General features: G+C 59.5%; 1 protein-coding gene across 1 annotated transcript; it reads right to left on the reverse strand.

Moving 5' to 3' along the window:
- Positions 1-1,541: 1,541 nt before the first annotated feature.
- On the reverse strand, positions 1,542-25,404 carry CLIP3 (CAP-Gly domain containing linker protein 3). Its single transcript, XM_074937048.1, has 14 exons — positions 25,265-25,404; positions 21,773-21,927; positions 13,514-13,653; positions 12,684-12,777; positions 11,284-11,445; positions 10,233-10,351; positions 9,119-9,355; positions 7,611-7,746; positions 6,537-6,665; positions 5,433-5,567; positions 5,133-5,256; positions 4,550-4,614; positions 3,753-3,825; positions 1,542-2,655 (listed from the first exon to the last, which is right to left on the reverse strand). Exons 2-14 carry the CDS (start codon positions 21,906-21,908, stop codon positions 2,601-2,603), a joined length of 1,605 nt encoding a protein of 534 aa, XP_074793149.1. The 5' UTR covers positions 21,909-21,927; positions 25,265-25,404; the 3' UTR covers positions 1,542-2,600.
- Positions 25,405-27,366: the final 1,962 nt, after the last annotated feature.

The following is a 27,366-nucleotide window of genomic DNA, read 5'->3' on the forward strand; positions in this document are numbered from 1 at the left end:
CGCTGTTCCATTTGGAGGTGTTTTAAAGTACACTGGGCCCAGGTCCTTTTTTCACTGACTGGTACTGCTCCGTGTTTCCAGGAGAGGCTGCCACTCTGAGGGGCTCAAAGCCTTCTCGTTACGCAAGCTCCATGATCCCTCAGTGAGGTGGGTCAATATCGTCATCCCCATTTTGTTGATGGGGGAAACCGAGGCGCACAGAGGCTTGCCCATAGTGTCAGTGGCAGAGCTAGGAAGAAAACCCAGAAGTCTCCCGCCTCTAAACACTTAGCCACCCTCCTTCTCAATGCCAAGAACAGAACCCAGGAGTCCTGGCTTTCTATTCCTTTGCCCAACGCACCTTTCCTAATGTCAGGAATAGAACAGGTGTCTGGACTTCCTTTTCCCTTGTCCTTCCCAATGTCAGGAATAGAAACCAGGAGTCCTGGCTTCCCCACCTCTAACCACTGGACCAGGCTGCCTCTGCTTACTAACAGGACACCCCAGAGAAAGCAGGTTGACCAGTCGTTTTCTCCAGCTTTCCTACTTTGTGACGTTAGGGGACATGGCAGCAGCAGTGAAGGATGGAGGGAAGGGTAAGAATGGATGGATAGATCCAAGGATAGAGGGAGAAGGATGGAGAGATGGAGGGAGAAGACGGATGGATAGAGCGGAGGAGGGAGGGATAAGGAAGGATGGGTGGCGGGACAAGATGGATGGATCTGAGGACAGAGTGCGATGGATGGAGGGATAGATTTTATGCAGCTGTTCCTGGTTGCTAGCAATGACCCACGCCCTGTCTTGGGCAGCCCCCACCCAACTATCTGTAGCTCTCCCCCAGCGAGAGCAGGCCGCGGTACCGTTTGCTGCCCAGAGCCGAGCCCCGGCACTCAAACAGGGAGCTCTTCGCCGTTCCCAAAACCAGCCACCCGGAGGCTGTTGGCAACGTCCCAAATACCTCCAACTTCCCAGCGTTCCCGAGACCGGCCCTGCCCCCAGACGCTGTACCCCTTTCACTAGACCGGACCAGCTGACGTGGTACCGCTCCCCTCTAGTGTGGACGCAGTTTTACCCGGCTCAGTGTGCTGACACCAGGATAGCTATTCCCACATGGGAAGGGGAATAAGCTGTTGCAGTATGAGGCACCTTTATAAACTGCATGGTTATACTGGATCAAAGCTGGCTATTTATCCAGGCTGAGGTTGTCACAGGAGAGAACCGGGCAGCTCATTCCCTTACACTGGTTCCACACACAGATTTTGCGCTGGCACAACCCGTGCGGGCTAGAGGTGTGGTTTTTTTACTGATACCATTACACTGATATAACCCCCGTATAGGTTTACTTGTAGCTAATATAGCTTATTCCCTTTCCTCTCCGCTAGACTGATATAAGCACCTTGATACCAGTATAAATCCACAGTACTGCTTTAACTGGACTGGGACTGGACTGCTTTAACGGGGAGAGTTAAACAGGACAACATTCGTGTTTAGACAGACCTTCGGCTCGGTGGAGAACATCAACATGCCCTCCATGGCTAATTTTTCTTTTAAGATAGTTATTAAGGGTGGTTTTCTTTTAAATTTTTTTTTTCCCTAAACAGCTCAAAAGGAAAAAAGCCCGGCAGCCCTGCCTGTGAATAAAGAGCGATCACGCCGAGGGGAACGAATCGATGAGAGTGAAAGAGGGACAGAGGAGCACCAGGCACCCTGCTGTGTTAAGAGACCCCAACCCCTCAGATTCGCCCTGAACGTATCGGGTACAAGCTGCTCCAACCTTTGAAGCCAACATCAGATGGTCCTTGGAGCGGTTGTGTCTCAAGGGGAATGCTTAGCAATCTTAGTAAGCGCTGATCTCACTTAGAAATACACTCACGCACTGATTTCCCCCCATGGTAACTGCACAGTGCGCCCCAGAGTGAATGCCTGGGGGACAGGGGCTTTCTCAGAAGGGGGCCCGCACTGCTTCCAGAGAGGAGGATCTCCCCAAATCTCACTGCTCTTTAAGGTCCAAACGAGACCGGTTTCTATAAGCCAGATCTCCTCCCTGGAAGGAATTGAGCAATCTAATCCTGGAAGGTGAGCATTACATGATTCCCAGAGAAAAAGGCGGCTTAAGCTGGGGAGGAGCATTACTTCCACACTTGGAGTGTTATAACCTGACACTGTCCACGCAGCTACAGAGATGTAGAGAGAGGCGAGGTTAGATTAAGTTTCGTTGGGGAGCAACTCAAAGGGCCAGGTTCAAGGGATGCTGGATCGGCCTTACCCCGAGCGTCAGGCTCAGAGCAATCAAACCGCAGAGGGAAATCCGTACCAAAGAGGTTTTGTGTTCATGCCACTGTGCTCCGGAGGGGGGTCAGGGGAGAAATCAAAGAGGGGAGCTTCCAAGCCCATGTCACATCTACCCGGGGTGGGAGGTGCATACGCGTGGTGTTTGGGGGGGGTTAGTGCAGCCTTTCTCGCAGACTATGGGGGGCGACGTTCAATGGTACCAAGGCACTGGGGTTCACTAGAACTGCGACTAGGGTCAGGGAGATGAGAGCCCAACGGGGAGAGCAGTCTTTCGGTTAGTTGGAGAACAGAGGACAGAGCGGAGGACGGGAGAGGCGCGCGCCGAGGCCTTAGGACTGCATCTCTGCACGCAGCATCCAGGGGAACCAGCAGCAGAAGAGTAATCTGAAAGAGACGAGAGACGGGGGGAGCGCTCACCAGGCAGCTCGCAGCAGGGACCCCGCCAGCAGGGGGAGAGGAAATGAGAAGGCAGCGTGTCAGCTTCTAGGGGCAGGGAATGGCTTTTTGTTCGGTGTTTGTACAGCACCTGATCGCAATAGAAATGTACAACGCCTGGCGCCACAGGATCCTGGTCCAAACCTGATAGGAACACAACTGTACAGCACCTCGCACCACTGTGACTGGGGCTCCTAGGCACTACCATAATACACCTAAGAGCAATAAAAATATACAACACCTAGTACAATGGGGTCTTGCTCCATGACTGGGGGGGTGCTACCGTAATACACTTAATTGCAATAAAAATGTACAGCCCTAGCACAAAGGGGTCCTTGTCTGTGACTGGGGTTTCTAGGCGCTACCGTAATTCCCATAATAAATAACAACAACAGCTAGGTAGGCAGCCAGGGAACGGATATTTCCCCCCAGCTAGATCTGAGGGGGGCTCACAACAGGTTAGCCTCCTGAGGACTGAAACACCGAAGTCTAGCTCAAGTCTTCGGGCTTGATACAGAGGTATCGGGTGAAACTGAAGGGGTCAGATTAGATGGTCTAATGGTCCCTTCTGGCCTTAAGCGCTATGACTCTATCAATCATCCCCTGCAAGAGCTGGTGCAGACGTTCCAGGGGTCTGGTGCTGTCATTCTCACTTGAGACAGGGAAGGTGGTTTACAGTGGCTTTAAGCCAGCTCTGTCCTCCCCATATGCTTCCTGTGCAGGGGCCTGCCCGGCCAGCGTTGTAAGTCAGAGCAGCCTCAGGGCTGCTCTAGCAGTCAGCTAGCTCTGACACTGCTCTCATTTCCTGTTTGCCCCTCGTGGGGCCTGGCGGCAGAGAATAGCCACAGCACAGTGCACTCCTGCCGCATTCCTGATCCTCCCCCCTATGGATCCTGGGGAGCAGAGAATAGAAACAGCAGGGTGCTTTGGCCACATCCCCAATCAGCCCCCTATGGGCCCTGGTGGACAGAGAGTAGCCACAGCGCAGGCCCACAGCACTCCAGCTATGCCCCCCTCCCCCCCGCACAGCTCCTCCCCCGCCTTACCTAGAGATGGAGTTTTCTGATGTGATGTCTTTTGGGGTCCTGACTGCTGTGAAGTTGCGCTTTGGCTGTGACACTGAGAGAGAAGGGACAACGCCCTTGCTTTAAAGGGAGTCACTGTACCCGGGGGCCACCGACGCCCTCTAACAAACCCAGGTGGAATCACTGTGCAACAAACCCAGGAGGGTGCACAGGCCTAGTGGTTAGGGTGCTCGCCTGGGATGTGGGAGGTCCGGATTCAATTCCCTGCATGGTGGCTGCAAAGGATCGCAGAGATGACGGGGCTTACGGCTCTAAACAGGGAGGGGGGACGGGGTGGCGGGCTGAGGCAAGGGAGGGCTGCTGCTGCATCGAGGGCAGTGTGTGTTGGGGGAACGGCGCTGGCAGAATGAGGGGAGCATGGAGCAGGGGTTGGAGCACTACCTGCTAAGCCACAAACTCCCTGCGTGACCTTGAGCAAGTCACTTTGCCTCTCTGTGCCTCAGTTTCCCCATCTGATCAAGGGGGATAAATATTCCTGCCTCCCGGGGGGATGTGAGGCTAAAAACACCCTAACGATGGTGAGATGCTCAGAGAGGACAGTGCCGGCGGGGGGTCACGTAAGCACTGAAGAGAGACTCCATGGGGCCATGCCTTCGGCACAGACGGAATTGCTGGGGAAGACTGGATGTCCCTGTGGCCTCATTAGCTAAGTCACCCCCGGTGCAAGGCCAGTGGAGTCACAGGTGGGGTGGGCTTGGCCCCTGGTCCCTCCCGTCGCTGGGGGCAAGGGAAAGGCAGAGGATCCAGAGTATACCTACTAGTGACTTGGTGCACCTTCTTCACCGAACTGCTATCTCCCTGGGAGTCTTTGGGGCCACCGATCCTGAAAGGGAGGGGCAGAGAAGAGAGGCTTGTTCACGGACGTGTGGAGGAGCCAGGACCGGACCGACGCCAGGGAGCTGCCCAGATTCCAACCCCCGGTGATAGTCCAGGAAGGCTGCTCGCATACCAGTGACGGGGATCAGGGTGAACCCCCAGCATAGGCGAGACCTGAGATCTGTCCCAAAGCCTCTTAAAAACGGGAGGTGGATAATCCGGGCAGAAGCCACTTCTGTGACATTTGCCTCAGACGGGGAGAATATCTGCCACTCAAAGGGGCTTCGTTAGGATGATTTGGAGGCTGTCGCGTCCTTGCCAGTGAGAACCAGAGCTGTCAAACGCTGCGGGAAATGGTGCTCACAAACGCCCCCTCAGGGAGGCAGGATTTGAACCCAGCACGTGTAGGGCCACATCCGTAGGTTCCCACCCTTGAGCTAAAGAAGCAGCACGTCCCTTGGTGGGGTCAGCCACCAAAAGGCAATCGCTCACGCTCACACGCAGCGAGAGCCAGGAGAAACGTACCTCTGGACCCTGGAAGGTGGGGCAAAGACTCCGTGTTTAGGGGGGCAGGTGAAATACCGGACCCCAAAGACCGAGCCATCGTGTTTCCCCGTGGGCTTGTCGAGTTCGATGCCGAACCAGTAACCTGGCGATGGGATAAGAAGCCGTCAGCTGTCCACTTCCCAGCACGAGCCGCGGGATCAAACCCCGGAGCTTCGGATCTACAAGCACCAGACTCCCACTCCAGAGCTAAAAGACCCTGTTACAGGCTTTTCCACTCACCAACCGGCGGCTCTGCCCTCCCGCCAGCCGGTGCCTTACCCGGCGCAAAGTCCGTCTTGCCGTAGAACCGGATGATGCCCTGCTTCTGCCCCGCCACGAGCACCTGGTCCCCGATCTCGATCTTCAGCCCTTCTCGGTCCAGGCTGCCCACGGATGGAGACTTCTTCCTGAGGGCTGAGCGGAAAGGCAGTGAGACCAACCCAAGGCTGCCCAGACCTCCAGCAGCAGCGGCCCCAGCGGGTAGCCTGGTGCCAGAGTGGGGCTGGAAGGGGGGCGGTGAATGAAACCCCTCCCCCTGCTCACCTGTAAGCCAATCCTGCCATCTCCCTGCCCTCAACTTTTCCTCTCTCCTCCAGAGAGTGACTTGGAGGGAGCAGGGGGAGGAGCCGAGGAGAGGGGGCGCTGAGCCCACAGCAGGAGATGCCAAGCCCAGGCTGACCGAGGGAGGAGTTGGAAAGGGGGCAGGGGGTGGAGAGGAGGAGACTGGCTGGAATATGGGGGAGGAGCGATGCACATGGGTGGGGAGAACTGGTGGGATTGGTTTGTGGGGAGGCTGGGCCTTTCCAATTTGCATATGTAAATAGCATGCAGATTTCCCCTTCCACTCTTTGCGGCACCAGAGCCGGCCAGCCTGCCGGGGCTTTGACGTCTCCCCCACCAGACAGGGAGGGGCAGGCACGATCTGAGGACAGGGCCGGGGGGCTCCTGGTTTATCTCCTTGCAAAGAGCTCCTGATTAATTGGCCGTCATGTCAAGCCCCTTGATGAGATTTCAGATCCAAAGGCCAGGTCTGCTCTTTCCACCCACCCCTAGCAATAAAGGATCTTCAGAGTTAATTAGCCAAGTACCTTTCTAGATGTGGATGAATGCGACATGGAAGGAAAGGGACACAACCAAGGTCACGCACAGAATCAGTGGCAGAACTGGGAGTGGAAACCAGGAGTCCTGTCTCCCAGTACCACCCCCGCCCCAGCTCTAACCACTAAACCCCACTTCTCCCAGAGCTAGGCAAAGAAGTGAACCCAAAAGTCCGGCCGCCCAGCCCCCCTGCTCTAACCACTTCCCCTCTCAGAGCTGGGAGCAGAACCCCGGAGTCCTGGCTCCCAGCTCCTGCTGCTTCAGCCACTAGAAGTGCCCCGCTACCTTTCTTGTCCTTCCGGCCCTTCCCGGTCATGCGGGAGAAGTCCATGCGGGGGGTTTTTGGGGTGGACGTCACCGATGACGGCATCTGGTCTGTGGCTTTGGCGATTTTAGACACAGAGGCGAAAACCCCTGAGAAGATGGAGAAAAAAACAACAACAGTCAATGGGGGACTCAGAAAATGCTAAACTGTACAGCCCAGGATCCACTAAGCCACATTCCCTTCCAGAGAGAGGAGCAGAACCCAGGCGTCCGGGCTCCCAGGCCCACCCGCTAGCCTCTGGTCCAGAGGTGGGCAAACTATGGCCTGCTCTCTGCAGCACAGCGCCCCCTACTGCCCCACATCCAGCCCGTGGGATCATCCTGCCTGCCCCTTGAGCTCCTGTCCGGGGAGGCTCGCCCCCAGCTCCTCCCCTCCTGTCCGCCCTCCCTCGCCGGGCCGCCAGCGCTCTGGGGTGAACGGCGGGGCTGCGAGAGCTGCAGGTGTAGTGTATTAAATTGCTCCCCGTAGGAATATGCTACCTACGGTGTACTACTTACAGCTCCCAGTCCTGGTGCTCTGGGCGGCATGGTAAGGGGGCAGGGAGTGGGGGGGTTGGATAAGGGGCAGGGGGTCCCGGGGGGCAGTCAGGGGACAGGGAGCAGGGGGGTTGGATGGGGCAGATGTTCAGGGGGGCGGGGCGGTCAGGGGACGGGGAACAGAGGGGGCAGTCAGGGGGCAGGGGTGTGGATAGGGGGTGGGGCAGTCAGGGGGCAGGGAGGGTTGGATAGGGGGTGGGGTCCCGGAGGGAGCAGTTGGGGCTGGGGGTCCTGGGAGGGGGCAGTCAGGGGACAAGGAGCGGGGGGATTGGATGGGTCCGGGGTTTTGAGGGGGGCAGTCAGGGGGCGTGAAGTGGGAGGGGATGGATGGGGGGTGGCAGGCTGTTTGGGGAGGCACAGCCTTCCCTACCCGGCCCTCCATACAAGTTCGGAATCCCGATGTGGCCCTCGGGCCAAAAAGTTTTGCCCACCCCTGCTCTAGACCCCGCTCCCCTCCCAGAGCTGGGAAGAGAACCCAGGCGTCCAGGCCCCATTTACCTTGCTTCGGAGGGCAAATGAAGTAGCGTATTCCTCCAACGCTCCCATCGTTCTTGCCCTCTGGCTCGTCCAGCTCCACCCCGATCCACTGGCCACTCGCGAACTCCGTCGTGCCACAGAAACGCAGGGTGCCCAGCTACAGAGACGCAGACAGATCATCGGCCGTCCTGAGCCCCCACCCCGCTCCCTGCAGCGCCCCCTACTGCCACACTGGGGTCAGCACAGGCACCGAGGGGAGAGCGCCCCCGACTGAGCCCCCACCCCGCTCCCTGCAGCACAGCGCCCCCTACTGCCACACTGGGGTCAGCGCAGGCACCGAGGGGAGAGCGCCCCCTACTGAGCCCCCACCCCGCTCCCTGCAGCGCAGCGCCCCCTACTGCCACACTGGGGTCAGTGCAGGCACCGAGGGGAGAGCGCCCCGACTGAGCCCCCACCCCGCTCCCTGCAGCACAGCGCCCCCTACTGCCACACTGGGGTCAGCGCAGGCACCGAGGGGAGAGCGCCCCGACTGAGCCCCCACCCCGCTCCCTGCAGCACAGCGCCCCCTACTGCCACACTGGGGTCAGCGCAGGCACCGAGGGGAGAGCGCCCCGACTGAGCCCCCACCCCGCTCCCTGCAGCGCAGCGCCCCCTACTGCCACACTGGGGTCAGTGCAGGCACCGAGGGGAGAGCGCCCCGACTGAGCCCCCACCCTGCTCCCTGCAGCACAGCGCCCCCTACTGCCACACTGGGGTCAGTGCAGGCACTGAGGGGAGAGCGCCCCCAACTGAGCCCCCACCCTGCTCCCTGCAGCACAGTGCCCCCTACTGCCACACTGGGGTCAGTGCAGGCACCGAGGGGAGAGCGCCCCCGACTGAGCCCCCACCCCGCTCCCTGCAGCGCAGCGCCCCCTACTGCCACACTGGGGTCAGTGCAGGCACCGAGGGGAGAGCGCCCCCGACTGAGCCCCCACCCCGCTCCCTGCAGCGCAGCGCCCCCTACTGCTGCACTCAGGTCAGTGCTGGCATCGAGGGGAGAGCGCCTCCTACTGAGCCCCCACCCTGCTCCCTGCAGCACAGCGCCCCCTACTGCCACACTGGGGTCAGTGCAGGCACTGAGGGGAGAGCGCCCCCGACTGAGCCCCCACCCCGCTCCCTGCAGCGCAGCGCCCCCTACTGCCACACTGGGGTCAGTGCAGGCACCGAGGGGAGAGCGCCCCCGACTGAGCCCCCACCCCGCTCCCTGCAGCACAGCGCCCCCTACTGCCACACTGGGGTCAGTGCAGGCACTGAGGGGAGAGCGCCCCCTACTGAGCCCCCACCCTGCTCCCTGCAGCACAGCACCCCCTACTGCCACACTGGGGTCAGCGCAGGCACCGAGGGGAGAGCGCCCCCTACTGAGCCCCCACCCCGCTCCCTGCAGCACAGCGCCCCCTAGCGCCACACCGGGGTCAGCGCAGACCCAGCCCCGGCCCGGCCCACCCCTGCTTCGGTTGGGGAGCTCCCAGAGGGGGCCGACGGGCCGGTACCTTCTGTCCGCCCACCACGACGCGCTCCCCCAGCTTGAGGCCCAGGGAGGCGAGCATCAGGTTGCCGGGGATGTTGTCGTAATTGGGCAGCGTGACCTTGGGCAGGTTGCAGCTCAGGGGGACGGCGTCCAGCAGCAGCTGCTTGAGCTCCTTGGCCACCATGGCGGCCTCGGCCTTGTCCAGCGTCATGTCCATGGGGTCGGGCACCACGTCGGCCGGCACCTGCCCTTTGCTGTTCTGCAGGGGGCAGAGGGGGAGAGAGGCTGGGACGGGAGGAGGGGACGGGGCAGCCGGGGGAGGGGGGAAGGGCCCGAGAAGCTGTCTGTGTGCGGTCCCCCATCCCCTGTGTCATATCCCAGAGTCAGGGCCCCTCTTTGCCTGCAGCCCCTCCCCCCAGTCCATATCCCAGAGTCAGGGCCCCTCTTTGCCTGCAGCCCCTCCCCCCCAGTCCATATCCCAGAGTCAGGGCCCCTCTTTGCCTGCAGCCCCTCCCCCCCAGTCCATATCTCAGAGTCAGGGCCCCTCTTTGCCTGCAGCCCCTCCCCCCCAGTCCATATCCCAGAGTCAGGGCCCCTCTTTGCCTGCAGTCCCTCCCCCCAGTCCATATCCCAGAGTCAGGGCCCCTCTTTGCCTGCAGCCCCTCCCCCCCAGTCCATATCCCAGAGTAAGGGCCCCTCTTTGCCTGCAGCCCCTCCCCCCCAGTCCATATCCCAGAGTCAGGGCCCCTCTTTGCCTGCAGCCCCTCCCCCCCAGTCCATATCCCAGAGTCAGGGCCCCTCTTTGCCTGCAGCCCCTCCCCCCAGTCCATATCTCAGAGTCAGGGCCCCTCTTTGCCTGCAGCCCCTCCCCCCCAGTCCATATCCCCACAGTTAGGTCCTCTCTTTGCTGCCACCTCCCCAGTCCACATCCTGCCAGTCAGGTCACTGGTTTGATGCCAGCTCCCCTCTCCCTCCCCACCACCCTGATCCGTATCCTGACAATCTGGTGTCTTTTATATGCTGCCAGCTGCCTCCCACACCAGCCCCTATCTTGCCCCAGCTGGTCTCCTGCCTGTATAAGGTCATCCCCTCCCCTCTGGGCAGTTTAGTTCCCGTTCCCGCGCCCGGGCTCTCACCCTGACAGCAGGGTTGGCCCCGTGCTCCAGCAGACACTTCACAGCCCCCAGGCACAGATTGGAGGCGGCGATGTGCAGCGCCGTACCGTGGTTGAAGTCGCTGCAGGTCGAGTTGAGCACTGCAAGGCAAAGCGCGGACGCGGCCCAGGGTGAGGCATCAACCCCTGCCCTGAAGGGACCTGCCGCCCCCCATGCCGAGGGCTAGAGGGGAAACAGGGGCATGGGAAGCGATTTGTCCAAGGTCACACAATGAGTCAGTGGTAGAAGTGGGAACAGAACCCAGGAGTCCTGGCTCTCAGCCCCCTGCTCTAACCACTAGACCCCACTCCCCTCCCAGAGCAGGGGATAGAACCCAGGAGTCCTGACTTTCAGCCCTCCCCCACACCCGCTCTATCCACTAGACCCCACTCCCCTCCCACAGCTGGGGATAGAACCCAGGAGTCCTGACTCCCAGCCCCACCCACATAAACACTAGAACCCGCTCCCCTCCCACAGCTGGGGATAGAACCTAGGAGTCCTGGCTACCAGCCCCACCCCCAGAACCACTAGACCCTACTCCCCTCCCAGAGCTGGGGATAGAACCCAGGAGTCCTGACTGTTAGCCCTCCCCCACTCCCACTCTAACCACTAGACCCCACTCCCCTCCCACAGCTGGGGATAGAACCCAGGAGTCCTGACTCCCAGCCCCCTCCGCCGCTCTAACCACGAGACTCCCCTCCCCTCCCAGAACCAGGGATAGAACCCAGGAGTCCTGACTCCCAGCCCCTCTCCCTCTTTAACCACGAGACTCCCCTCCCCTCCCAGAACCAGGGATAGAACCCAGGAGTCCTGACTCCCAGCCCCTCTCCCTCTCTAACCACTGAGGTCACCTTTGCTTTCCTAGGTATTTTGACATTCCCCGGTTACCAGAAACACGGCTTGGGCCACTTGGGCCAGGGCAACGCAACCCCAGAGCCCCTGGGCAGTAGCACTCAGGGGGGCCCCCGGCTGGACTCGGGGGGGAAGCGTCCCCCTCTTTGGCATGTGTCTCCCCCCTCTCGCCCCGGCTCACCTTTGGGCTTGGAGCCTTTGAGCAGGAGGCGGATGAGCTCAGGCACGTCAAAGTAGGCAGCATAGTGCAGGGCGTTCATGTTGGTCCAGCGGCTACGCAGGGTCACATCCACCCCCAGGGCCAGCAGCTGGTTGGAGAGGCGGACGGCAGCAGCAGGGTCACCTGGGGGGAGGGGGACAAAGGCAATGGGATCAGAGCCCTGAGTGGGCACAAGAGCCCCTGCAACCGCCCTCCCCCTGAGGCTACTGCACACTCCAGACTGGAGGAAGGCAGAATCGCGCTGGGCCCAGGCTGGGAGCCCCGGCTCCCTGCGTCACGGGACCCCCAGGAGGAGGAGCTTGGCTTGCACTGGAAAGGAAGCAGCTCTCCAGCCACGGCGAATGGGGGAAAAGCCCGAAATAGAGGAATGGAGTGTGACTAATGCCTGCCTGAGTCTGCAGAGAGCCTGAGCCCATCGCTCTGAGCACGGGGAGCTGTCCTGGTTGTAACTGACACTGCCTGGGTCTGCCGAGAGCCCGAGCCCATCGGTCTGAGCACGGGGAGCTGTCCTGGTTGTAACTGACACTGCCTGGGTCTGCCGAGAGCCCGAGCCCATCGCTCTGAGCACGGGGAGCTGTCCTGGGTGTAACTGACACTGCCTGGGTCTGCCCAGAGCCCGAGCCCATCGCTCTGAGCACGGGGAGCTGTCCTGGTTGTAACTGACACTGCCTGGGTCTGCCGAGAGCCCGAGCCCATCGCTCTGAGCACGGGGAGCTGTCCTGGGTGTAACTGACACTGCCTGGGTCTGCCGAGAGCCCGAGCCCATCGCTCTGAGCACGGGGAGCTGTCCTGGTTGTAACTGACACTGCCTGGGTCTGCCGAGAGCCTGAGCCCATTGCTCTGAGCGTGGGGAGCTGCCCCAGGTGTCTCAGTGAGTTTTTAAACTCCCAGCCGCCCTGCTCCTGGGGGTCCGGCCAGCCCTGCCCGAGCAGGGAGCTCTGTGTGGGGCAGATTGGGGAGAGTGCAGCAGGCCCAGCCCCCTGCCACCAAGCAGAGACCCCCAGCTGCTGAGGTGAGCACTGTGGGGACCCCACACACACCTCTGTGCAGGAGAAAGAATGGCCCTGATCCTGCTCCACAGGGGGAAGAAATGGGTCCCACGATGCTGGCCCTGCATCAAAGGGATGGGGGCCGCCTGCCACCCCCCTTCAAGTGTGGGTTGGGCCCACGGCACAGGGGCAGAGTCTGCGTGGGGGAGTGTGAGCCCCCCAGATTGTCCCAATTGCCCCAGGACAGCAGCTCCCCACCCCCCAACCGGGGGATTTGGCCATTCGTGCCTCAGCGGAGATAGAGGGCGACCCCCACCAAGGGAGCCTCCCCCTCCCACCCCAGCCTGCAGCCCTCCCCCGACCCCAGCTCACCGACACCGTGCGCGCCGGCTTTGCAGGCGTAATGAAGCAGCGTCATGTCGGTCAAGCCATCCCGGTCGTTCACATGGCAACCGCGCTTCAGGATCTGGGGGGGGAAGAGGGGAGGAGGGCAGGGGGAGGGGGAAAGAGGGGAGAGAAGGTGGGGGGAGGAGAAGAAGGGGAGGGGAAAGAGAGAGCAGGGGGGTGAGGTTGGCCAGAGCTGGTCAAGCCTTGTTCCCCCCCAGCCATCCTGCTGCGTCTCAAGTTAATTTCCAGGCCAGCAGCACCCAGCCTAGAGTGGGAAGGTGCCTGGTGATGGGGGCTTGGGGGGTGCAAGAGACGAGCGCGTCTCAGGGCCTGATGGGAGGTTTCTAACAGCAGCCACACGGTGCACCTCTGCCCTGGGGATCCCGAAGGCAGGCACTGCCCCTTTGGCAGAAGGGGGAAACTGAGGCACAAAGCGGGGAAGGGACTTGCCTCGGGTCACAAAGCGACTTAGTGGCAGTGCTGAAGATAGAACCCAGGAGTCCTGACTCCCAGCCCCTCTCTGCTCTAAACCGCTCAACCCCCCTCCCCTCCCAGAGCTGGGAACAGAACCCAGGAGTCCTGATTCCCAACCCCCGCTCAGCTCTACCTCGGAATTTCCTGTGGGCTGTTTTCCGACCCGCTGTGGCGCCGATCTCAGACCCCCGCAGTGGAATCAGACCCTTCTCTGATCAGGATGTGCCGGTTCCACCCAGCTGCAGCCCCCCGCGGCGCGTCCCATGTCCCCAGGGCGGGCAACCCGGCACCTCTCGCGAGCACCCGGCACTGCGCAAGGCGCGTCGGCTCCCCTCACTCACCTCGCTGCCTATGACATCAATCTTGTGTTGCACCTGGGGGACCCACTGTCGGATGATGGCAAACAGCTCTGGGACCGTGGTCTTGGGGTCATAGAGGATTTCTTGGCAAGCCGGGTCATTCGGGTCAAAGAAAGTGAAAGCTGGAAAGAGAAGGAAGGTCTTTAAAAAGGGGGACCTACCCCTTTATTAGGTGCACTACAGCAGCACCTGAATCCCCATCCAAAATCGAGACCACGCCACACCAAGCCTGTATGACAGTAGCATCTAGAGGTCCCAACACAGACCAGGGCCCCCTTGTGCTGGGTACTGCACAGACACCAGTTAGTTCTTGCCTAAACAGACAGAAGTGGGAGGGGAAACTGAGGCACAGAGTGCGGAAGGGATGTGCACAAGGCCACCCAGCAGGCCAGTGGCAGAGCCGGGAGCGATGAAGAGTCAGGGTGTTTTCTGAGCACAGCTTGTTTCATTTACACCAGCCCCTGGACAGAGGTGGTTGCAAACAGCATGCAGGCTCCTGTCCACCAGGACTCAGCGATAGCCAGTATGTGCCCGCATGCCAGACCTGCCCCTCTCTGAACCAACTCTCCAGCTCTCCAGAATCTCAGCTTTCATTTACAAACCAACTAGCTCTTCTGGCTGCCCAGAAAACAGGTCCCCATGCAGAGAGTCTGAAGTAATTGCTCGGAGAGGTGTGAGCCGCTCCCCTCATCTCAGGAAGGCGTGAGCCCATTTAAACGTCCGCCGCGTTAACGATTTCATGTCCGGCCAAGCCAGGGCAGGTCACGGGGATGCCCAATATGCTGGGTGGGGTTTGGGAGCGGCCACAAGAGTTTTTGTTTCTCCTCCGCAATCAGGAAGGAGTCACCGGTTACAGTTCAGGGCAACTGCGCCTGTATTCCCCCTCCGGGGTCCAGCAGGGGCACCCGCTCTAGATTCCTAGTTCCCCAGCCATCGCCTCTCTCGGATGGAGTTGTGCGTCTCAGCGGGATACGTCCAGGCAGCCCGGTCCCCAGCAAATCTGCCTGCCTCAGCCGGATTGCTCCTCCTGAGATACGCCGGGAAGTTGCTCGTAGAGTCGAGTGCACAAGGCGACGCACGGACCCAAGACGTAACCCGGATGCTGAACGTCCCAACAAAGTTGTCTGGCCACCATTAAAGCCCTATCAGTGTCACCCCGTCAGACAAACACCAGCGACCCTGTCGCCTCCGCGCTCCGGCTCCCACCAGCCGAGCCTCTCCCACCCGGGGCAGAACAGCCCTGGGCTGTTAATCGACTCCGCGCTGGAGCTGGCCGGTCCAGAGACGCGCTGCTCAAGTGAGGCTACATCACTGGCCCCAAGAGCTGTGACTGCGGCAGAGACCCTGCAACGCCCGCTGCTCTTCCAGTGGCCTGGCAGAGGGCAAGGATCGGGCAGTCACCGAGGCTCGAACAGGCCCTGGCCCATCATCAGTCCTTCTAATCCCACCCAGCGGGGGTTTGGTTTTTTTGTGGCCACAAATTCACAACGGCTCTCGCTCAGAACCAGCCCCGCCGTGAATCTGAGAGTCCCTCGCCGGTCCAGTTTGGGCGTCTGATCTCGTCCCCCCTGTAACAGCTGATCGGCCGACCACGGGTGTCTCCTCGGGGCGCAAGTGAGCTGTTGCCTCAGGCCTGGTCTACCCTACAACGCTATGCCTTAGCGGCGCACGGGTCTCCACTGAAATGTGTCTCCTGCCGATGTAAGTGGCCCCCGATGTCGACAGAAAAAACGCCAGCTCCGCCTCTCGAGGAAACGGATTAACCACAGCGACTGGAGAACCCCTCCCGCTGGCACGAATTGCGTCTACACCAGCGCACTCCAGCAGCGCAGCTGAACGGCTGCACCGCAGTAGTGTTGCAAATGTAGACAAGCCCTAGGATACTGACGCTTAATTCAATCAGGTTGGGCCAGGTTGGAGATTGCAGGAAATTGCCTTCTCTGTAGGGTGACCAGACAGCAAGTGTGAAAAATCGGGACGGGGGGTGTGGGGGGGTAATAGGAGCCCATATCAAAAAAAGCCCCAAATATCGGGACTGTCCCTATAAAATCGGGACGTCTGGTCACTCTACTTCTCTGTCACACTGAGCCCAGGAGTCTAGCAGAGCCCAGGGCCAAACCCCAACGAGGGGCAGCTCAGCGTCAGGAGCCGAGAGAACCAACCCCCTTTACGACTGTCTGCACGGCCCGCTGTGGGTGGAGACACGCGCGCGGGCGGGGCTTATTTAGTGGGCGGGGCTTGGAAGAGTAGCTCCTCTTTTCCCCCTCTCCCATCTGACCCCTGCCCTCTGTCTGGCCAAACACCAATGGCTGATTCCCAGGGAGCAGCTCTGCCCAAAGCCTCCACTCGACTCGGGGAGACTGAGGCAACGGCTCAGTTCTCCCGCTGCTTGCAACGGCTCCTCCAGAGAGAAACGGCAGCACGAAAAGAGCCCAACTCTGCTCCCAGGCTAAGAGAAAGAACTGATACGGCTGTCACCGCGCCACCCGGTGACTTGCGCCATAACCCTATAAACCACCCTCCTTTCATATTTGTGCAGGGATCGCTCACCAGTGCTACCATGCAGCCTCCTCTGGGGTGGGGCGCAGCAGCGTTCAACGGAAACACGGTGCATCCCTTTAGGGTAGAAAGTAAAGGGAAACCCTACATATAATTGGAACGGCATGGGGGGACTGGAAGGAAGTAGGCTGCAGTTAACCCCAGTGCCTTGGCTAAATGGGCTGACACCACTATATTGCAAAGAGCGTCGCAGAACCACCGGAAGGGTTTAGGGTTTCAGTTTTGCATTTGATCTGAAAGACGCCAAGTCAAGAAGCACAGCGCCCCCCTAGTGACGCATTGGGGTCAGCCCTGACTGCAAGGGGAGAGCGCCCCCCTACGGACGCTCTGCGGTACAACGCCTCCTAGCACGGCCTTGGGGTCGAGCCCTGACTGCAGGGGGAGAGCGCCCTCTACTGAGTCACCCACCCTGCTCCCTGCAGCAAAGCAGGGGGACCAGGACTCACTGAGGGGGAAGAGTATCTCCCAAAGGCTTCTCCACCCACACTTTTTGCTGGACCGATCACCCCGCCCCAGTACCACCCTGGGGCACTGACTCAGTCCTGACTCATAGGGTCCTTTGAATTAACCAGGCCTGAATTAACATTCCAGCGAGCCAACAGCTCTGTGCCGTTGACACATATGGGCTGCAGCCACATTTATCCGCTTTGCAGGCAGCCTCGGGATGAATATCCCAGGCAGCGGGCACTCACACAAGAGCTTGTCTCAGCCTGCAGGGGAAACACAAAGCCTGGATCTTCCCTCCCCCAGCAACGGCAGCTTATGAAACTGCTGTTTGATCTGCACCCCAACGGCAAACCAGGCCAGCGTGACTGTCGCTCGTGAGCATCACGGCACGGCAGCTCCCCGGGCTCCGATTCATCGGGGCAGAGAGCCCTGCCAGCAGAAGTAGCCGGACGGCCACGCCCGAGGGGCGGTGGGGGGGGGGCCGCTTCTTGACACCACAGGTGCGCAGATGAGAACGCGGCCTCTTGGACGCGCCGTGCAGAAGCAGGGTGCGCAGGGGCCGCCGGGTGGGGACACGGGAGGCGAGCGAAAGGGGCGTCGAGTCACTTGGCGTTGAAATCAACGTGTGAGTTCCCCTCCGAGTCCAACAGGCTCAAGCCCGAGTTTATAACCCAAAACCTGAAGCAGCTTTAGCAAAGACCGAAAATAAAGACATAAAAATAGGTCCCATGAATTTTAGGCCGGTGGAGAATTATCCCTTATGCCTGCCAGCAAATACACCCTTTCCTGGCAGCCCCCTAAGCATGGCATCATCTCCCTGAGCTCATCCACAAGCCCCTCATCCTGTCCACGGCCTCATAGTTAAGGCAGTGGGCTGGGACTTCTAGGTTCAATTCCCCACTCTGCCTTACACAAGTGGGGTAGGAGAGAAGCAAATTTTAAGAGCTCACCTCCCTTTCATGCATTAGATAGAAGCAATATCGGGGGGGGAAGGGATAGCTCAGTGGTTTAAGCATTGGCCTGCTAAACCCAGGGTTGTGAGTTCAATCCTTGAGGGGGCCATTTAGGGATCTTGGGCAAAAACTGGGGCTTGGTCCTGCTTTCAGCAGGGGGTTGGACTAGATGACCACCTGAGGTCCCTTCCAACCCTGATCTTCTATGAATGACCCTCACAAATAAAAATATTCAGCATGTCGAGCGCTCATCTTGCTTGAAACACCTGCTCCGTGTTTCAGGGCTGACCCCAGCTCTTTGGAAAATATGGCTACAAGTGTGGCTTGAAAACTTGACCCTGCCTTCTCTGGGCCTCAGTTTCCACAGCTGTACTGGGGGGAGAATAATCCTGCCTTGGTTTGCCTTGCCTGTTTAGACGGGAAGCTCTTTGGGCAGAGACCATCTCTTGCTGAGTCTGGGCAGCGCCCGGCGCAACAGGGCCCCGACCTCGGTCACGGTGTGTCTGGGCAGCGCCCAACACAAAGAGGCCCTGATCTGTGGGCTCCAGACACTACCACCACAGATCTAATAAAAACAGAAGCTGGCCTAATAAATTGTACCGCACTTCAGTTGCTCAGGTTGATTTGCGGAGGAATAAACATTGTTTCAATTGTTTCAATCGTCTGATTGACTCTGGGGCTGAGCTATAGATTTCCTGAGGGCAGGGCCCTTGGACAAAGGAGAGAGCGTTTCAGAACTGGGATAAAACACAGCTTGTGAGCAGCACAAGAGCTGGCTTGTGTGACGGGGAGGCTTTTGAGTCAATTTCACACGGGGGAAAGGTGCCAGATTGATGGCATCTCTCTGCAAACCAGGCAGCCGCATTGTCTGCTATCCGCCCCCTCCCTCCGCGGCCTCCGCGCCTGTGCCAGCCAGTCCCCCTGCCCTGAGGCCAGATCAACGACCGTGCCCCCTAGAGAGAGGTCCCATATCCCAGTCCCCACCATATTCCAGCCAGTCTTCCCAATCTGGGGCCAGATCAAAGCCCACACCCCCTAGAGGGGAGAGGTCCCATATCCTATTCCCCATCCCCTGAGCCTGCCAGCCCCTCCTCCAGGTCCTGGATTGGAATTGGAGACCCCAAGAGGAGAAGCCTCTGTTGCATTCCCCACTCCCAGAGCCAGCCAGTCCCCCCATCCTGGGGCTGGATCAGAGCCAGTGCCCCCTAGAGAGGACAGGCCCCATGTCCCACTCCCTGCCCCCTTGAGTCAGCCAGTCCCCCCCCTCGAGGCTGGATTGGAGCCAGCACCCCTTAGATGGGAAGGGTCCCATTCCCCAGCCCCATGAGCTATCAGACATCCCATCGCACCCTGCCTTTCATTTGCCTTTCCTGGGTTCTTCTAGGCTGAGCCAACTGCCCATTTGCATAACATCAGCTGCTCTTTCCGTTTGGCAGGACACCTTCTAGGATCCATCGCTCAGCCCAGGCCACGGCTGTCAATTCCGGTTATGCTGATGATTGTTAACATTGGTAAATGCTGTACAAATGCCCAGCTGCCTACAACTTCGCCCCTCTCCCAGGGCAGCCACTGCAGGAAGGGAGCAGGCCCTGCGGAGCGGAAAGCCCAGCCCCTGCCACGTAAGCTAAATGGGGGCCTGGGTGATGAGTGTGGCACCTAGGTGCTACCACAATACACCTAATAGCAAAAAATATATATACAGCACCTGGCACAATGGAGTCCTGGTCCATGACTGGGGCTCCTAGGTTCTACCGCAATACACCTAATAGCAATAAAATGGGCAGCACCATTGGACTCCTGGGCCATGAGTGGGGCTTCTAGGCATTACAGTATTACTAATAATTAATACATAAATAAATAAAAACAAAGGATAATAATTATTGTTAAACAAATGACTGTCTTAACTACATAAGAAACCATTTGGGTGGAGCTGCGCAGGTCACTGGTTCCAATCCTAGCCAGGCGGGTAGTGACCAGCAGCCATTTACGATTCAAGGGCTGCTTGGTGAAATGAGTCTGTGGGCCTCAGCTCACAGCAAGCAAAGAATCAGGGCCTGAACGGCCCTGGAGACTGAACTCTCTCCCCTTTCAGCTGGGGAGCAGTTTGCGCTGGAAATAAACAAACCACGTCTCTGCCTCTCTAGGGCCGTCTATCTGATGCCCGCCACAATTGCTAAATTATTAACGCTCCACCGAGACCAGCGCGCCATTGTGCTGGGTGCTGCCCAGATGCAGAGTGAGCAACGGTCCCTGTCCCAAAGAGCACACAATCTAAATAGACAAAGGCAGGGTTAGTCTCCCCATTTTACCCATGGGGAAACTGAGGCACGGAAAGATCGAGTGACTTGTCCAGGATCACACAAGGAGTCAGTAGCAGAGCCCCGGATAGACCCTCACTCTCCTGAGTCTCAGGCAAACAAGATCAGCCTTCCACTCCTTTCACCTTTGGTTTTAAATTGTTTCGTTTTGTTTTTTTAAATTAATCACAACAAGGTGTAGGCACCTGGAGACCTGCACAGAGCCAAGGGGTCTCCCACGCAATCCACACTGCAAAAAAATCCCCCCAAAGCTTATTGTACCAGCACGTGCTGTAAGCATATTCCTAGCATGGATTTCATAGCTCATCTTATTTGCCAAAATATTCACAGCATAAGCCAATAAAAATAAATAAAGGATCCAAAGTCACCCCCCCACACTCCCTTTTCTACTGCTGGTGAGACACGTGCCCCTCTCTCATCTCCCCACCCCTCAAACAAAAATCTATACTTCTCTTGCCACGGCCAAATTCATGCAAAAGCAGATGGGGGGGGGTGGGGGAGGGAGGAGACTTTCCAGAATAATGGCATCCGATGACGCACTGTGTCTGCATCTAGCAACACTGAGTCACTGGGCTGTGTTTAGAAACCGATCACCTGCCAATTCGTCCCCGGCACACCTCCACCGGGTCCTGGTCCTGAGAGGGACGGAGGTGGGTAATTCGTTCGTAAATTTCAGGCCCATGGAGCCAGCAGTCAAAGGAAGGGTTTCAGAACCTCTGGTTCACATCCAGCCTAGGGATTTTGTCTCCCCACCCAAGTTACCAACTATCCCAGTCTAGTTAAAGCAGAAGAACTGGGTGCCGTTATACAGGCGTAAAGGTGCTCAGACATGGATAACTATTCCTGTATAGGAAGGGGAATGAGCTATACCGGTATAACCCGTCTGGCTTATATACAGAAGAAGAAGACTCATATTCCCAGCTGACACAAACTGGTCCTAACTCTGCTCAGATCAGGCCTCGGTTTCTACGGCTGAACTCCATTAGCACTGACAAGTGGGTTGGCAGCTTACATGAAGCGAGTTTGGCTGGTCTCAGCCCATTTTCTCAGACGGCACAGTCACCTCTTGCTGGCAGTCTCAGCAGAGACACCGGGGCCTGACTGGGCCATGGAGATTGCTGGCTCAGAGCTGGCCCTGTCCAAGCAGCGGTGAGCCGTTGTGGCTGGGGGGGTGGGGTAAGTGGAGGACGCATGGTGGATAAGTAGAAGGATTCAGACTCCAGGGCACCTGGTCCTGGGGTTAAAAGCTGAATGACACAGAGCCACATGGGAGGAGAATGCAACAACATCCTTGTCACCCATAGGCCAATGCAGGGAGGCAGTGTTGCCTAGTGAATACCCCACTGGATTAGGCCCCGGGTAACCTGGGTTCTAATCCTAGCTCTGCCCCCATTTTGGGGAAACTGAGGCACGGAGCAGTTTCCCCATCTGTAAAATGGGGCTCTGAGACCCCTTAATGAGAAGAGCTAGGGATTTTGATGCTGGGGTCTAATCCCCAGAAGTTCCAAGCACCCACCACTCTTCTTACATGCATCATGGCAACGCCCCGGGGTCCCAGCTGAAAGCAGGGCCCCATTGTGTCGGGCTGTGCACGGACACAGAGCAAGAGGCCCCTTCCCCCCCCGCCCCCCATCCGAGAGAACGGACAGTCAAACCAGACAACAGGCAGGAGGGGGAATTGAGGCACACACAGAAAGAGGAAGGTCAGCGGCAGAGATGGGAACTGAACTGAACTCTCCCGTGGCCCCAGCTGGTGGGCCATGCTGCCTCTCGCTGGCTGGTGCTCAGCACCTCTGGGGATGAGGCCCCTCGGCAATGGGAAACATTACCCCACGCAGCTGTCTTGGGCGATGGGGGTCACTGGGATCCAAAGCCTGATCTAATGCAGGGCAAGAATGGGGAATGAAAGGAGGGTGAGAGCAAGACACTGACGAGTCCCGAGGCAGGTGACGGGGCAAGCTCACCATAGTCCTTGGGCAAGGGTGCAGGGGCGGAGGGATGGACGATGGGTTTCTTCCTCCGCTCCAGGATGGGGCTCTGGAACTCCAGTGGCTGGCGCGCCTCCTCGGAGGGAAGCTCGGCTGAGTCGTCTTTGGTCATGATGGGTTCTTACTCCTGGCTGGGGAGGAAACGGGGGAAAAAATGTCCAGGCCTCTGAGCAATCAGCTGAACCCGCCGCGCCCCCCAAGGGTCGAGTCACTGTCGTTGGGCAGGGCTAATACGATCAGACCTGGCATCTCTGCAGCACCCTCTGTCCCATGGGCTCACATTCATTTTAAGCCCCATAGGCTCACCCCCACCCCCCCACAGTGAGTTTGGTATTATTAAATACTGGGCAGGTGATGGGGAAACTGAGGCATGGACCAGTGAATGGGCCGCCTTGCAGCGTCACATGGCTAGGCAGAATGGGGAACTGAAATCCAGGGTCAAATTCCAGTGCCCTGCTTTAAACACTAGGCCCCACTCCTGTCTCTGCTCTTTCATCTGTTGTTCCCCAATACTCACTCGGGCCTGGGTTCACTGGTCCTTCCCCCATGCTTAAGCGGGAGGGCATTTAGCTATGGGTGAGCTTAGGCCCACCGTCTCCCAGCAATCACAACAGATAGGACCCCCCCCAGAGCTGGGAATAGAACCCAGGAGTCCTGGCTCTAACCACTAGACCCCACTCCCTCTGCCCATCTCGCCAAATCATACACTGCTGTCTCCTGCTCCAGCTTAGGAAAGCCCAGCAGTTCAGAACCCCCTCCCACCTGCATCCCCCAAAGCCCCCTATGGGAAAGGTGAGCCAGGTCTTTCCTGCCACTGGTCCACACTGGCCTGCCCTGCGGATCAGAACCGTTGCCCTGGCTGCGGATGGGGCTTCCCCAGCCCCTCCCGCTGCTGTGTGTGCAAGAGGGAAGGGAAAGAGGGGGTGTTGGTCTCAGAAGAGGGGGGCCTGGTGGGGGCCCCGTTGGACACTTGCCCCCTCCTCCCCCTGCCTTATACACACCCCTGGCCTGACATCCAAAAGTCACAAGAGCCCCAGAATCAGTGGGACTGGTGGACAAAGGGGAAGAAATGGGGCAGCCCAGCAGCGGGGGAGATGGGACCAATGGTTGGGGGTGAGGGAGGAGGATCAGGACAAGAGAATGGAGGGAGGCAATGAGGGGGGGTTGTCAAGGCCTAGAGGGGAGAATGGGGCACACAGGGCAGGACTGTGGGGTGGATGGGGATAGGAATGGGTGGATTGGGATGGAGGGGCAGTGAGGGGCACTGGGGGTACAGATGGGAAGGGTGGGGGTGATGGAGTGGTTGGGGGAGGATGGAGGGGCAGTGAGTGACACTGGGGGTACAGATGGAAAGGGTGGGGTGATCAGGGGACTGGTGGGGTAATGGAGTAGTTGGGTGAGGATGGAGGGGCAGGGAGGGGCCTGGGGTACAGATGGGAAGGGTGGGGGTGATGGGGGAACAGGTGGGGGTGATAGGGTAGTTGGGGGGCGATGGGGTACAGGGGGAGTGGTTGGGGGTGATAGGCTTGGACAGGGGAAGGATGGGAGGGGGGAGGGGGGATGGGGTGCAGGTGAGGAGATCAGGCAATCAGGAAGGAGGGGAGATGGGGTTCAGGGAGGTTGGTTGGGGGTGATGGAGGTGGATGGGGGAAGGGGGGAAGGGGTACAGGTGTGGTGATCAGTTGATGGGGTACAGGCGGGTTGGTTGAGGGGCAATGGGGGTGGACGGGGGAAGGATGAGAGGGGTTATGGGGGATGGGGTACAGGTGGGGTGATCAGTCGATGGGGAAGGGGGCAGGGGGGGCAATGGGGTACAGGCGGGTTGGTTGCGCGGCGATGGGAGTGGATGGGGAAGGATGGGAGGGGTGATGGGGGAGAGGGATGAGGTACAGGTGGGGTGATCAAAGGGGATGGGGGGGTGATGGGGTGGACGGGGAAGGATGGGAGGAGAAGGGGGATGGGGTACAGGTGGGGTGATCAGTCGATGGAGAAGGGGATGGGGGGGCGATGGGGGTGGACAGGGAAGAATGGGAGGGGAAGGGGGGATGGGGTACAGGTGGGGTGATCAGTCGATGGAGAAGGGGATGGGGGGGCGATGGGGGTGGACAGGGAAGAATGGGAGGGGAAGGGGGGATGGGGTACAGGTGGGGTGATCAGTCGATGGAGAAGGGGACGGGGGAGCGATGGGGGTGGACAGGGAAGAATGGGAGGGGAAGGGGGGATGGGGTACAGGTGGGGTGATCAGTCGATGGAGAAGGGGACGGGGGGGCGATGGGGGTGGACGGGGAAGGATGGGAGGGGAAGGGGGGATGGGGTACAGGTGGGGTGATCAGTCGATGGAGAAGGGGATGGGGGGGCGATGGGGGTGGACAGGGAAGAATGGGAGGGGAAGGGGGGATGGGGTACAGGTGGGGTAATCAAAGGGGATGGGGAGGTGATGGGGTGGACGGGGAAGGATGGGAGGGGAAGGGGGGATGGGGTACAGGTGGGGTGATCAGTCGATGGAGAAGGGGATGGGGGGGCGATGGGGGTGGACGGGGAAGGATGGGAGGGGAAGGGGGGATGGGGTACAGGTGGGGTGATCAGTCGATGGAGAAGGGGATGGGGGGGCGATGGGGGTGGACGGGGAAGGATGGGAGGGGAAGGGGGGATGGGGTACAGGTGGGGTGATCAGTCGATGAGGAAGGGGACGGGGGGGCGATGGGGGTGGACGGGGAAGGATGGGAGGGGAAGGGGGGATGGGGTACAGGTGGGGTGATCAGTCGATGGAGAAGGGGACGGGGGGGGCGATGGGGGTGGACGGGGAAGGATGGGAGGGGAAGGGGGGATGGGGTACAGGTGGGGTGATCAGTCGATGGAGAAGGGGATGGGGGGGCGATGGGGGTGGACGGGGAAGGATGGGAGGGGAAGGGGGGATGGGGTACAGGTGGGGTGATCAGTCGATGGAGAAGGGGATGGGGGGGCGATGGGGGTGGACGGGGAAGGATGGGAGGGGAAGGGGGGATGGGGTACAGGTGGGGTGATCAGTCGATGGAGAAGGGGATGGGGGGGCGATGGGGGTGGACGGGGAAGGATGGGAGGGGAAGGGGGGATGGGGTACAGGTGGGGTGATCAGTCGATGGAGAAGGGGATGGGGGGGCGATGGGGGTGGACGGGGAAGGATGGGAGGGGAAGGGGGGATGGGGTACAGGTGGGGTGATCAGTCGATGAGGAAGGGGACGGGGGGGCGATGGGGTACAGGCGGGTTGGTTGAGGGGCGATGGCGGTGACGGGTGGGGAGGGCAGAAGTGGGGCGATGCAGGGGGGGCAGGGGAGGGACCTGATCTTCGCCCGGCTTGGGGGCGGGGGCTGATCCCGGCCGGCCCCAGATAAACACCGACCCCCACCCCGCATCCCCCCGGGGCGGAGGCAGCTGGGCCCGGCCCGACTCCTCTGTCCCGGTGGGGGCCCGGCCCGGGCCGCACCTACCGGGGACGAGGATCCCTCCGTCTGCTCGGTGCCCGGGCGCTGGCGCTGGGTCCGGAGCCTCGCAGAGCCCATGCGCCGCCCGCAGCATCAGCACCAGCATCAGCGCCGCATCCCCGCCTCCTCGGGGGGATGGGGCTGCCGCGGGATCCCGGGGAGCTGGGGCGATGGGGGAAGGAGGGGGCTGTGGGGTAAGATGAGGGGGTGTAGAGGGGAGCTGGGGCTATGGGGGAAGGAGGGGGCTGTGGGCTAAGATGAGGGGGTGTAGAGGGGAGCTGGGGCTATGGGGGAAGTAGGGGGCTGTGGGGTAAGATGAGGGGGGAACAGGGAGTGTAGAGGGGAGCTGGGGCTATGGGGGAAGGAGGGGGCTGTGGGGTAAGATGAGGAGGTGTAGAGGGGAGCTGGGGCTATGGGGGAAGGAGGGGGCTGTGGGCTAAGATGAGGGGGTGTAGAGGGGAGCTGGGGCTATGGGGGAAGGAGGGGGCTGTGGGGTAAGATGAGGGGGTGTAGACGGGAGCTGGGGCTATAGGGGAGGTAGAGGGCTGTGGGGTAAGATAAGAGGGAACAGGGCAGGAAGGAACCTCTCGGTTTGGTATGGGGGTTACAGGAAGAGAACAGAAGGCTATGGGAACTATAGGGGGAGAATAAGGTTGATGGGGAAGGAGGAGGCTATGGGGTTGTGTGGGGGTTACAGGAGGAGAACCAGGGATATGGGAAGGGTGTCATGGAGAGAGCAGGTTGCTATGTGGGCTATAGGGAGCGAGCAGGTGTTATGGGGGTTCTGGGGGGAGAGAAGGTGCATGGGGGTTATAAAGGAGGTCTAGGAGTCTATGGGGTTTAGAGAGGAACGTAAGGGGGCAGAGTGCCTGGGGGAAGTGGAAGGGGGTAGAGATGGGCTGTATGATGGGGTACAGACAGAGCAGGAGGTGTGGGGGTTCCAGGGGAGAAACGGGATAGAGGACTAAAACACAGTGACCAGGAGTATAGAGGACTGTGGGGGGGCGTATAGCTAAAGAGGCATAGGGAAGGGAGTGTGGGTCGTCCTGTGGGGGTGACTGAGTAAGAGAGATACCTCCTCTCCACTAATGGGGGCCCCAAAGTGCCTAGGAGCCTGTGGGTGCACGGAAATGGGACTGCCACAGGGGTGGGGTCGGGGTGGCTCTTTCAGCAGCGCACAGCCATCCTGCACGGTCTGGGACAGGGAGTGACACAGCAACCCTGGAGCTCCCGAGACTTGAGTTCAGCGCTTTAGGCCCTGTTGTGCCCGGGCTTTTGAACAGAACCACCCCCTCATGAATCAGTTCGGGGGGCTGAGGTGTTAGCAGACCCAGGATGGGAGACCCAGACCAGATTCCAAACACCCCATGAGTTCTGTGGGGCAAGGCCTGATGCTTCCCTCCCACCCATGGGCATTGCCAATCTGCCACAGATGGTCCTGAACAACTCGTAAAAGTTTCTAACCACGAATACCTTCCGAGCACGACCCAATACAGGCCTGTTATATAACCTCCACAGCTACAACAGCCTTCTCTATGCGGGAAGGCAGCTGGTCCCGTTCATCGCAAAAGAATAACTCTGGAACCTAATGATGACCATATACAGTAAAAATGGCAACTACCCCCACACTACGTAGCGGGCAGAGTAGGGGGTTACAGGTTGTTGCTGAAGCACTGCCAATTTTTATTCCTCCTCACCCCCACAACGTGACACCCCACCCCCCACGATAAAGGCACGAGCCATCTGCAAAATCAGATTAGGAGCTCAGAGGTCAGGGTGGGGAGAGGGTAATAAATTCAATCCCAGCTCCAGAGAAAAGCTTTTCCGTGGAGAAGGCCCATTTCCGCAGTGTGCGTGATCCTTTGTGTCAAGCGTGAAAGATTTTGCCGGTAATTCAGGGGAGGGAGCTGGCATGGAGCTAGGAGAAAACCGAGCGTCCATTACTACAAATCACCTTAAAAGCAGCTATAAAACTCCATCCCCCCATCAGCCGATCTCCTTCCACACACGCTGGACAAAATGGAGGATGGTGGCTTGGAAGCTGCAATGCCCCTGGGAGATTCATGTTTAAAGCACGTATGGTGGATGCTAGTCAAGCATCCGATTGT

The sequence above is a fragment of the Natator depressus genome, chromosome 23 (assembly GCF_965152275.1).
Source record: "Natator depressus isolate rNatDep1 chromosome 23, rNatDep2.hap1, whole genome shotgun sequence".
NCBI lineage: Eukaryota > Metazoa > Chordata > Testudines > Cheloniidae > Natator > Natator depressus.

Excerpts from the sequence above, each read along its gene's own strand:
- CLIP3 (XM_074937048.1), bottom strand. The coding sequence starts at position 21,908 with ATGACCAAAGACGACTCAGCCGAGCTTCCCTCCGAGGAGGCGCGCCAG. Across the intron at positions 11,446-12,683 it reads AGCCGGCGCGCACGGTGTCG|GTGACCCTGCTGCTGCCGTC; the intron begins GTGAGCTGGGGT and ends CCCTCCCCCCAG. Across the intron at positions 5,568-6,536 it reads GGGCCGGAAGGACAAGAAAG|CCCTCAGGAAGAAGTCTCCA; the intron begins GTAGCGGGGCAC and ends CTTTCCGCTCAG.